This window comes from Chinchilla lanigera, unplaced genomic scaffold (assembly GCF_000276665.1).
Source record: "Chinchilla lanigera isolate Chin_1 unplaced genomic scaffold, ChiLan1.0 scaffold00095, whole genome shotgun sequence".
NCBI classification, from domain to species: domain Eukaryota; kingdom Metazoa; phylum Chordata; class Mammalia; order Rodentia; family Chinchillidae; genus Chinchilla; species Chinchilla lanigera.
In genome coordinates, this window is record NW_004955496.1 from 5,142,290 (window position 1) to 5,155,289 (window position 13,000).

At 40.6% G+C, this 13,000-nt stretch overlaps 1 protein-coding gene across 1 annotated transcript in view; it reads left to right on the top strand.

The window, feature by feature from the left end:
- The first annotated feature begins 9,844 nt into the window (after positions 1 to 9,844).
- The window catches only part of Tacr3 (tachykinin receptor 3), a 70,432-nt gene continuing 67,276 nt past the window's right edge, over positions 9,845 to 13,000 (top strand). Inside the window, exon 1 of the mRNA XM_005406230.1 lies at positions 9,845 to 10,392. Coding sequence (XP_005406287.1) covers positions 9,938 to 10,392 — 455 coding nt within the window. The 5' untranslated portion in view covers positions 9,845 to 9,937. The remainder of the gene's footprint in view (positions 10,393 to 13,000) is intronic.

Genomic DNA, 13,000 nt, shown 5'->3' on the forward strand with positions numbered 1-13,000 from the left:
CTGAGGTTCTTGCTGGGTTCCAGAGAGTCACAGAAGAACAAGTTGTCAGGAGGGAGGCCAGCACCTTCCCCAGATCTTCCTGCTTCCTCTCTGGCCTAGAGATCTCTCCCCCATGCTGTGATGCCGCCACAAGTCTTTCACCAGAAACTGAACGGATGGTGCTGCTCAACCTTAGACTTTCAGCCTCCAACACTGTGAGCTAAATAAACCACCTTTCTTTATGTAATACCCACCCTTAGGTATTTTATCATAGCAGCAGAAAACAGGCCAAGATAGTAGCCATCTGTAAGGAAATTACACAGTATTTGGAAAAACTCCATAGCTAAGTTGAATCAACACATAAGTCTTTTATAATTCTAAAACCTAGATTATGACTTGGCATAAAATATATGCTCAGTCAGTACATTGCAATTGAATCAATGCTGCCATACCACTGTGGGTTACAAATCTTTTAAAGCACAGGAAAAAGTAAGGTCATTATTTCAAAAGAGGCCTGTGAGAAAAGACTGCTGGTCACTATTCAACATTTTAATTTTAATTTTTAATTTTAATTTAAACATTTGTGGTTTCCTGCTCCTTTTTCTAAAAAGAGAAGGATTTCCCAGAGAAATAAGAATTATATATTCAAAATGCACTCACATTCTCCTCAAGCCTCTCTATATTCCTTTTACTTGAACTGAATGGGTCATTGTTTCCCAAATATATGTGTCAGAGAAAAGCAATAACTGTATGGGTGACAGTGCATTCATATGTGAGATGCACATCAGAAGTGACTCACAAGACAAACATGACAAAATGAGCAAAAGAAGGAAGATTGATTTCACATTCTTTTATGAAAATTGTAAATTTTTAAACAAAGGTAATTGTAAAATAAAAGAAACATGATTCTTTGTAGCAGAAATCTCTGAGGAACTGATTGCAGTCTCATTTCAAAAATGATTCATTTGGAGATTGTGGGAAATGAAGTTTACGTCCAAATAATTTAATTTCTTATACTCTGACTAGCAGAATGGAATTTTATATACTTTCTTCACTGAGAATTTGCAAAATCTCAATTAATTGAATGTGAAAATCTTTTTAAAGTCATTTCTTGAAATGTAAAACAGAAATATAACATAAATTATATATCTTCGCCTGAAATATCTTAGAGAAAATACCCTTAAGATTCAACGATTTTTATCAGTAAAACTGGTAAACAGAGCCCAAAGTTTTGAACACATTAATAGATTTTACATTAAGTGTGTAATTAAAAGGTACAGGAGCACTATTTCTAATGATACTATCTAGTAATAGAAAAAACTGGCATTTTCAATTATACATCATGTAGAAGAGGCTCAAATGTTGATGTTCTGTACACATTTAAAGTAGGCATTTTGTTATAGTGAATGAATGTAGTGTATAAATATTCCATGTTTGTGTGTGTATAAAAAATCAATTCATGCCCGGTGTGTTGGCACACACCCGTAATCCCAGCACTCGGGAGGCTGAGACAGGAGTATCGTTGTGAGTTCGAGACCACCCTGGGCTACAAAGTGAGCTCAAGTCCAGCCTGGACTGCACAGGGAGACCCTGTCTCAAAAAGATAAAAAAAAAATCAATTCACATATTCTGTCATTCTATTACAAGCACAAGAGTATAATAACATCATGAATTAACTACATGCCTGATATCAAAATAAAATCTAACATGATCTTCTGTGAATCTAATATTAACATAGATAGTATTAATATCAGGTCTCTTGGGAAAGGAAAGACGCCAGTAGACTAGTGTATTATTTTTAATGTGAAATATACCTCTGTACTTTTTTACAGAAAATATAAAATTAATTCTTCCCAACATGATTTAAAACACAAATTAACATTTAAAATTACAAGTCACACTGCAACATAAAGGTCACCTACAAATGACAAACTCAATTAAATAATATTTATATCTGAGAGGTTAATTTTGTAAATTAAATATCCCCTTTAAAAAGTCACTAGTGTTAATTCAGGACTGTCATTTTCAAATTTCAAACAAGATCAGATGATATGCTAAGCACCTAACAATCCCACTGCAGTGTTTCTGATAAGTTTTATGCTACCATAATTCATACCCTACTGACAAATGTCTTATAAAATGTTTAATTGGAAAGACAAATAGGAAAATCATAATTATAGGATATGTGAAATGAGCCAAGCTATTGATATAAATAGGTACTATTATGGACTGACCCTTCCTGGGAACTTTTTTAACACAATGAGTAAAATTCAAACAAAATTTAAAGAACAAGAACAAAGACATAAAAAGAATTGTCAGGAAAAAGGCCAAAAGTATGAATACATGATATGTAAAATGTGAGAATGTCTTGGAATCATTGCCAGGAGTTTCAAATAGTTCATTTCTTCTACATTCTTTGAAATAAAAAAATTTTAAAAATAAAAAGAATATTATAAATAAAAAAAGAAAAGAATCATGTAGGGAAAGATATAAGATCTAATGCTGAACAGGGATCTAATGCTGAACAACCTCATTGCTCTGCCTTGAAAAGTTTCTGGCAGGGAAATCACTGATCTGATTTATGTCCAGAGAGTTCTTTCTCAGATACAGAAGAGAACAGTTGACAAAAGAATTTTGACTAAAATCAAAATCCTGCATTATGAGCCTATCTTTTAACCCTCAAGAAACATCACAGGAATTTAAACTTGGGAAAAAGCACAAGTGAGAACAGAAATAAGAAAGTGAATATGAAAAATGCTAAGAATGTTGCATCTACTCTACTGGATCCAGTAAGTTACTGAATTTGTTCTATAAGGGGAGAAATCATAATTTCTTAGGCCTTAAAATGTAATACATTTGTCCCTGTTGGGTTGTGAACTTACTTTAGATAGTTAACCTTTCATTCCTTCCATTATCTCCATTTTAGAATGGGGATTCCATCCCATGCCTGCACCACCAAAATATTTTGGGGGAAAATGCTTATTTTCACATCCAAACTCCAGTGGATGGAGAGGAATTTTGCCCCAGGATGGGCCATATCCATAATCTGCTACAGATTTGATTTAGACAATGAGAGATGGGGATTTTTGAATTAACATTGAAATAATATTTTGGACTTCAAGTTGATGCTGGAATGGGTAAAGAATTTGGGGAATGGTGGGGTGAAAGGCATAAATTTTATCCACTGAAAGACATGCATTTGGAGAGGTCAGGGTCAGATTGTTGTGAGTAGAATTCTGTCCCCCTCCAAGTCCTAATCCCTGGTACCTGTCAATGTGACCTTATTCGGAAACAGGGTCTTTGTAGAAGTAGGAAAATCGAAACGAATTGTACTGGTTCGGGGTCAGCCCTCATCAAATGACTGATACTTTTATAAGAGAGAAATCTGGACACAGAGAAGGACATAGGGAAGGTGATGTAAAGAAACCAAGGAGAACACCGTGTGTTGCAGAGTGACCCATGTACAGCCAAAGAACACTGGAGAACCTTGGAAAGAGGCAAAGAATGGAGTGACTCTCTGTCTCTCTGTCTCTCTGTCTCTCTGTCTCTCTCTCTCTCTCTCTCTCTCTCTCTCTCTCTCTGGACACACAGAAAGGTCCATGCACACAACTTGACTTCAAACTTCCAGCTGCCCAATCTGTGAGAGATAAATTTCTGTTGCTTGAAAACACTCAGGTTGTGGTACTTTTCATGACGACCCTGGGAAACCAATACAAATGTCAAACAGTACTGCTACACAAAGGCCCAGAAAGTTGTGGATGGAAAGTGACTGTTGAGTTTAATGTGCAGATGACTAATGGGAAAATACACAGAAATTGTTAAATATTCAGTACTTTAAAAATGACACTATGATGACAGGAAGTAGGAATATTGAATTCAGGTATTTTATTAGAGAAGCTCATCTAGGAGTGGAAGAAGAGAGATAAAAGTAGTAACTAAAGGGTGATATGGCCCAGGAAGGGAAATTTTTTAATTTTTATTTTATTTTATTTTAAAAATAAAAGAAGGAAAACATTAACAAACAGACAGCCATTTACAAAATAGCAAAAGAACAATATAAACAATACAGAGTTACAAACAAAGTGATAGAAAATTAACAATGCTTGTTATGTTAGGTATTGATATCTTCAAAGTGGTTTCTCACGAAAACAAATAGAGACATTGTGGGGCTGGGGATTTAGCTCAGCGACACAGCGCCTGCCTGGCAAGCTCCAGGTTGTAAGTTCGATTCCTGGTACTGGAAAAAAAAAAAAAAATAGAGACATGCAATATTGATCAATCAAGGAATCATTAACTCTTTCTTTCAGAAAGAATTAGAAGACAGTAGTTAAACTATGTCAACTATCCTGTATATACATATGTATAAAATTTCTCCTTCTTTCCCTTCTCTTTTCCCACATCCCAGTTGCTCTTTACCCTTGAGCATTTTCCTTTCATATCACAATGTCCATCATGCCTCCTAGTTTTTATTCACTCTTTCAGGTTTTACACTAGTGAGACAATGCGGTGCTTATACATGCAGGTCTGATTTATTTCACTTATGAGTATGGTCTCTAGTTGTGACCATTTACCTATAAAATCCTTAAGTTTATCTTTCTTTATAGCTGAGTAGTATTCCATTATATAAAAGTACCACAATTTTCTTATGCAATCCTCTGTGGATGGACATTTGGGTTGCTTCCACAATTTAGCAATTACAAATTGTGCTGCTATGAACATAAGTGCACATATATCACTGTGATATGATGTTTTTAGATCTTCTGGGAAAATACCCAGAAGGGGAATAACTGGGTTGAACGGGACCTCTATACCTAATTTGCAGAGGAATCTCCAAACTGATTTCCACAGTGGTTTCACCAATCTGCATTCCCAACAGCAGTGGAGAAGGGTTCCTATTTCTCCACAGCCTCGCCAGCATTTGTTATTGGTTGATTTCTTAATGGTAGCCATTCTTACTGGGGTAAGGTGGAATCTCAGTGTTGTTTTAATTTGAATTTTTTGAATGACTAATGATGTTGAACATTTTCTCATGTATTTATTTGCCATTTGTATTTCTTTATCTGAGAAGTGTGTATTCATCTCAGTTGCCCATTTTTGGGTTGGGTCTTTGAATTGGGGGGGCTGATATTTTTTAATTCTTTATATGTTCTAGATAAAAGTCCTTTGTCCGAGGGACAGTCAGCTAAATTTTTTCCCAAAGTGTGGGCTTTTTTTTTTTTTTTACTCTGCTGGTGATTTCTTTAGATGTACAGAGACATTTCAGTAGGATGAGATCCCAGTTGTTGATTCTTTGAAGTGTTTCACTTGCAGTTTGGTTTTTGTTCATGAACTCTCTGCCTACCCCTATGTCTTCAAGGTTTTTACCTACTTTCTCTTCCAATAGATTTAGTGTTTCTATTTTAATATTGAGATCTGTGATCCATTTTGACTTGAGTTTGGTGCATGGTGATAGACTTGGATCTATTGTCAGTCTTTAGCATGTGGCAAGCCAATTTTTCCAGCACCATTTATTAAAGAGGCTATCATTCTTCCAGTGAGTTTGTTTGGCCCCTTTATCAAATATTAGGTGGCTGAGTGTGCTTGTGGTCATGGCTGTTTCTTCCAGTCTGTTTCATTGATCCTCAGGTCTGTTTTTTAGCCAGTACCATGTTGATTTTACTGCAGTGGCTTTGTAGTATAATTTCAGGTCAGGGATTGTGATTCTACCTGACTTGTCCTTGTTGCCCAGGATTACTTTGCTATTCTGGACCTCTTCTGGTTCCAGATGAATTTAAGGCATGTTTTCTAGAGATCTGTGAGGTATGCTCATGGTAGTTCAATGGGAAATGCATTGAATCTGTACAACAATTTTGGGAGTGTGGCCATTTTCACAATGTTTGTTCTTCCTATCCATGAGCAAGCAATATTTTTCCATTTACTGAAATCTTCTTCAATCTCTTTTCTCAGAGTACTGTAGTTTTCATTAAATAGATCTTTTACTTCTTTTGTTAGATTGATTCCTAAATATTTCAATTCCTTGGATGCTATTGTGAAAAGTATGGTTTCCTTAATTTCTCTCTCAATCTGTTTTTTGTTTGTGTATAGGAATGCTATTGATTTTGGGGTGATGACTTTGTATTCAGCTACACTGCTGAATTTGTTGATTACTTCAAGGAGTCTTCCTGTGGAGTTTTTGGGGTCTTCCATGTAAAGTATCATGTCATCTGCAAATAGTGATAGTTTTACTTTTTAGGAATGGAAACTTTAATGCAGATTCTTATGTGTGTTTCAATACTAAACAAAAGGGGCTCAAAAGACTGAACGCTGAGATGATGGAGAGAACAAGCAGCACAGATAACAAAGAGTCTTAGAAGAAGACAAATGACCAGCACTGAGAAAATAAAAATGGTGAAAATGTGGATGAAAACATGGGTGTGCTGTAAGTTTTGGCTGATTGTTTTTTATTTTGTCAGATGAATGAGACAATACGACTTACTAAGGCTAAGAAGGAAGACGGAGAAGGAGAAGATGTGAGGAGTGGATGAAAATTTGGGAGATAGGAACCAATTACAGGCACACACAGAGAGAGAGAGAGAGAGTCCAGAAGGAATTTTTAAGGAATAAGTCTGTGCACAATTAAGTGGAGATGTATTGATTCATTAACAGCTAGCATTCCCCAGGAGCTGATTCTAGGACCCCAAACACTCAAAGGGTAGAAATGCCTCAAAGTAACTGCAAAGCAACTCTGATGAGGTAGAAAGGGAAAAGAGTATAAATCAAGGGTCAAAATGGTAGACAATAAGGATCTAAAACTGATAAGGAAAAGCATCTCAACAAAATGGGTAAAAATGAACATAGTAAACTAAAAAGTATGAGAAAACTGTCAAATAGAAGGTTATCACCAGAGACATAAATCTGGGATGTAGACAAGCTCTTTGCAAAAACTCTACCAGCCAGCAATATTACCTGGAATACTATCTTATCATGCTTATTTTGGGGAGGCCTGTTAAAATAAAAATTCAAGTATGAAATACTTGACACTGTTAGTTGTTAAGAGAGGAAAGAACAATGAACACACATGAAATTATTATAAGTTGGTACAAATAACTGTAGCACACTGCCATTATGTATTCAGAGCAAAAATACAGATGCAAATAAAATTCAGTAGAAATACAACTTAAATATTATACCTCAGTATACTAGATTTACTTGATTATTAGAAATAAAAAAGAAGCATTCACATACATGATGCTGATTCACATTAGACTTACACAGTGTAACCCATTTAGCTCGCCATTGTCTGAAGCCTTTTAACATCTCCTACAGAGCCATCTACTGTCCAGGGCTCAGTCCTAGCACCTTCACGGGCACATATTCATCCTCCGGGTTGTGAAGGCCATGGTACAGCACCCTATTCTAAGGTCAGTGCCTAGGAATCTACCACGTCCTGTGCACCTCCCTTCAGTAGTCCAAGACTATGACTTTTGGAATTCTTATGTAAGAGAAAAAGGATGAGGAAAATTTCTATAAAACATCTGCATATGATCAGATAAAAGTAGGATTCACAATCTGGAGCTGCAATAGGTAGATCATTCACCAAATTCTGTTAAAAACTCCATTCTTAGCCATTCTCTTGTATACTTTTTTTTTTCTGGTCTTTTTGCTATGCAGTGTAGGCTGGCCTTGAACTCACTTTTTAGCCCAGACTGGCCTGAATCTCGCAGCGATTCTCCTGCCTCGTGCCTCATCCTCCTGAGTGCCCCACCACGCCCACCTCATTTTCTAAGGTGTACATTTCTGGTAACTGTCTTTATGAAACTTCATTCCCTTCTCAAAAAAAAATCAGGAGAATTCAGTGGGTGTAGAATCAGGAAATCAATGGGTGTAGAAATCAGGAGAATTCAATCATTCAATGGGTGTAGCTTCATCCTATGCTGTTAAACAATCTGTTTTTCTGTTCCTTCCTGCTCCTAACTCTACATCTGCTTTAGGGGCAAAAATACCACTAGACTGCAGGTACCATGAGGTCCATGCTCACCACTGCCTGCTTGATGGCTACATTTCCAGTACCTGTCACAGCCAAGCAAAGAAGTATTTTCAATATACACTTGAGAAATGGCAAGCAAGGGCCCTACTGAGGCCTGGCAAGGGTCTAAGAAAGGCAGATGCAAGAAGGAAGCCACTATCTGAAGCACAAACCCCCACACTCTCTTCAGAACAGAAAAAATTCTTTAAACCTCTTTCATTATATCTGTTTCTAAACCTATCTTTCAGAATTTTGTTATTTTATTATACAAGCCTAATGAAGACAGACTTGCAGACATATTCTGTATTATAAGCAAAGTAATCGGATAAAGTTAATGTATTTCTATACAATGAAGTAAATTTACATCTTTAAAATTTTGATCACAATGTATTTAATTACCAAGCCACTGCATAATTCATTTCATAATTTTGAAAGGTGTGTCATACCCAAGAATTGTTCTACTTTAATTCCTCCTTGTATCATTAGGGAAGGAAGAGGCTTTTGTCTGTTACTCAAGCAATTTGTAGATGCTGGGTTGGAAGAATTAATCTCCCTTGCAAAATAAAATGATTTCATTTAACGTTAGTAAGACAGAAGTGGGGCATCTTTATTAACTTTACCTATAATTTGTCATATTATCATAAGTTTGCCTGAGAAGAAACAGGAAATAATAACATCAAAGGATGACTGTGTCCCTCATGCACTTATTTTGTGTGTATATAACAGCTACCTGGTAGGATCCAACTTAATCCGTCTACCACCCTGCCTCGGCTGTTCAGCTCGCTCTCATCTGACAATGTTCAGATGTAATGCACGTTGGTAGCTAGGAAGGCATTAATATTCATCGAGGTCTCCCTCATGCCTTGTGCTGTTGAAGGACATGAGTTCAAGCTGCTGATACCCATAATTATGCTGTAAATCTGATTTTAATATTTTTCATTTTCAAATAAAGAAACTGAGGTTCAGACAGTTCGAGTATGGTTGGGAGATTGCTGGCCATATGTTTAAGTCCGAATCTCTATACACCTGCCCAGAGAGTAATAAGGGAGAGCTTCCTCCTGCAGCACCCTGATAATCTTCTGAAACGACCTAGGAGGAGGCTCTTTACTCCAGCTTGCGCTCCACAAACGCCAGGCTCCCCTGAGAGGTCGTGCTTTTCTCTGCCTGGAAGCTGTTTATTGTCCACAGCCTTGCATTCAAACCCTGGACACAGAGGGGGAACCTCCCTCCGGAACCCCATAGCCAAGAGCCTGTTGCTCCAGGAGAGGTTCGACCGGGATGGAGAGCTAAGTCCAACTGTGGTACCAGGAAAACTTACCCAGGGGTCTGCTGTCCCTCGGGGTATTTGCTAGGTCCTCTCACCCCAGGCAGACACTTGGGGAGAAGTCACAGGGGAATGAGGTGGAGGGAACTGGTCTTCCGGAGAGAGGGAAAATGGGTGGGCAGTGAAAGTGGGAGCCAGAGGGGGAACTGAGGTGTGAACACAGGAGCCATGATTTGGGTGTTGCCTGAGATTTCCAGTCCGCGACACCCAGAGAAGGGAAGCGCTGGGCTCGCGCGCCCACCCCACCCTTCAAACGCACCGGGTCTCTCTCGGACCTCGGCGAAGGAGCGCGGGTTTAGCTGAACGCACAGCGGCTGTCCCGGAGCGGCACCTCGGCTACCCGGAGGGTCCACAGAGCAGCACCGGGAGGAGGCTGCATCTGCGACCGACCCGGACACACAGCTGGCGAGCGGAGCGCGCAGGGAGGAGGCGCGGGGCGGGAGGCGCGGCCGTGGCTCTGCACCCCACGTCACCGGGCGGGGGCGGCCGGACTATAAAGCGCGCCGGGCTCCGGGTCCGCGTTCTGCTCGGCGGGACCTAGAGTACTGTGCACCGCTAGGGCTCCCCGGGCTGCGGAGTCCCGCCAGGCGGCGCTGAGCTCCGTTTCCACCGAGGGCTCCGGGACCCCCATGGCCTCACCCGCGGAGAACCTGAGCGCGTGGCCGGGCCCCGGCTGGCCGCCCCTAGCCGCGATGAGGAACCTGTCCTCGTCCCCGTCCCCGTCCCCGTCCTGGGCACCCCCGCCGCGCGCCAGCCCCGCGCACCCGTTCCTGCAGCCGCCCTGGCGCGTGGCGCTCTGGTCGCTGGCCTACGGCGCCGTGGTGGCCGTGGCGGTGCTCGGGAACCTCGTGGTGATCTGGATCGTGCTGGCTCACAAGCGCATGCGAACGGTCACCAACTCCTTCCTCGTCAACCTGGCCTTTGCCGACGCCGCCATGGCCGCGCTCAACGCGCTCGTCAACTTCATCTACGCGCTGCACGGAGAGTGGTACTTCGGCGCCAACTACTGCCGCTTCCAGAACTTCTTCCCCATCACGGCCGTGTTCGCCAGCATCTACTCCATGACGGCCATCGCGGTGGACAGGTGAGCAGTAAAGGGACCAGGAGGGGCACAGAGACTCCATCGGGGTGGACAGGCGAGGGGGAACCAGGAGGGCGCGGGGCGGAGAGAGGAGCAGGTTGAGGAGAATAATGAGGATGGAGCCCGAGGAATGGGTCTGCAAAAGCAGCGGAACTAAGGAAGCTCTTGGAGAAAGTCTGTGGCTGAACTGGTTTTCCCTTCCCTGATGTCCCTGCCCGCAAGCCCTAACTCCTTGAATTCTGCTAGGGCATGGAGCGAATGAACGGGGCGAGAGCAAGCGATGTGAAAATCTCGCATTGCAAATAGGACAAACTTGGCTAGAAACATTTAATACCGCACACTTGCTCAACTGACTAGAAATTGTTGTGCAAAATCCATATTGTCTGTGAATGCACTTTTTGACCTTCCTTTTCTCTACTGGTCGCTATTCTGACAGGGAAATAGACAAAGCGTCACCCATCACCCTTGCCTCCTTGTCCGCATCTTTCCCCCTTTCCCTACTTGCTGACCGTATTCCTAAGCCAGCCTGGTTCCGCCTTGCAGTCTCCGCGCAGCTCCCGGCACGAGAAGAATGTGTGCCAGCAGTTCCCGGGCTCAGGAACCCAGGGCCAGCTGTGGAGACCAAGACCTGGGTGACTCCGGGGTCTGGAAGCAAAGATGAGCAACACTAAGCGCAAAGAATGAAGTGATTTTTCAAATGAGACTCACTACTTTACACCTGTTTAAAGTAATTTTTCAGAGCGTTCCCCAGCTGCACTGGAAATTCTGAGAAGCCTAAGCAATTAAAAGCTGAGAGAGCCTCATGTAGGCTCCCGTGTTCGTTTATAAAGTGCATAAGCACTTGTTTTCTTCCCCTGGGCATTGTGGGGAGGCAGGGTGAATCCCTGCCTGTTGCTGAAAGCTCAGCTTTCCGGTGCAGTGAACCCAGGAAACAGATTCCAGACTTCTTCGGGAAGGACAGGGCAGGAGGTTGCAGACCGGTCCCTCACACCCACACACTGCCTCAGCGCTCTCATCTGTGAAAGGGGGCTTTCTCCCATGAGCAAACCCGCTGAAAAATGAAATTAGGCTAAATATTAATTATTGTTACATCCAACTGCCATTATGAGAAAAATTTTTAAAAAACAAGGGTTTGGGTTTTTTTCCAATAGTTAATGCTCTATGTTTACTGTTTGGCGACAGTGAACACAGGGGTGTTAATAACAATTCTGTGGAAACGATTTTAATGGCATAAGCCATAAGAGGGTTAAATTGCAAGACAAGCAGTCAGATCTCCATAAGTGGGATGCATAAACTCAAAGTCACACTTTTGCACACTTTGTCTTCCCTTCCCCCTCTTCGCTGGTCTTCCATGAAGTCAGCCTTGCACTCCTGCTGGGGATTCCTGAGGCTGTGCCCTCCAGATCAGCCTCCCTTCCTGGACGTTGCCACAACTCTTGCTTCTCCAGGATGAAAGTGAATGTTCCTTTGGTTTACACACCTTCCTTTTCTACTGTCGTTTCTTTGTCTAGGTTTTTTTTTCCCTTTGGAATTTCCTGAAAGTGCATATGTGTCTGTTTACTGTTGTGATTCGGGGGAGAGGTGTTGGGATATGATAAAAATGCTCACAATGTCCTTGATGCGCTAAGGAGGCAAATAAAATCTGATGGGAATTTTAGTGTGTGTAAAACTTGTATTTCAGTTCTGAGGGGAAAAAAAGATTAGTTTTCTAATATCTTCCTGCCGACATTTCTGAAATGGTTTTGTTACTATTTTAACTGATAATGCAGTCCTATTTCATTATATTCACTGGTTTTAATTAATATAGACTTTCCTATTTATTCCTTTCTTTTTTTTTTCAATAGAAAACAGTAAAACTGCACAAAATTGATACAGGATAAAATTTGTTGTAAAATCTGAAGGATATGGAAAATCTCCTTTAAAATTATGATTTTGAATACTTTTCATCAAAAAATTAATAAAAAGAAATACTGAAGTGGAGATAAACATTTTTAAGATTACTTTGAGAATCAAAAACTATATAAACAAGACATTTACTAAATCCTCAGTTGTGGGCCAGTCCAAGAAATCTTTCTGCACTGGAATCTTTTTGCACGTGGATCAGGAACTGACCCTGTGGGATTGTAGTCATTGCGTAGGTAACAATTTTCAAGATTAACCCCTCTGAAATGACATGTGAGTCGTGATGCCTCAGGTTATAGTAACGTGGACTTGCTGCTTCAGCTGGCTGAGAACACAGTTAACAGTGTGTACTCATAGAAATACTTTTTCTAGAAACTGATACTTTATTGAAATAACTATAAATATTAAATAGCCCTGACCAATTCTCATTAATAAAGGAGTAGATCATGTAGACTATAGTGTGAACACTTTGGTTATTTAATAAAAGTGTTCTCCATCCTCATTTAATATAAATTGAATTGTATTATCCCGGTCTAAATGAAAATTATATTTAATACACTCCAGTTCTCTGCTGAAAATCAAAACATCCCCTGGGTGTGGGAACAAGAAAAGAGAAAAGTCTTCAGCTTTGGCTTGGGCACATTTGCTTTCCTTCAGCTGCAGCAAAGTGCTTACAAGCCTCCTAGACTCTCTGAAATGTTATACTTGA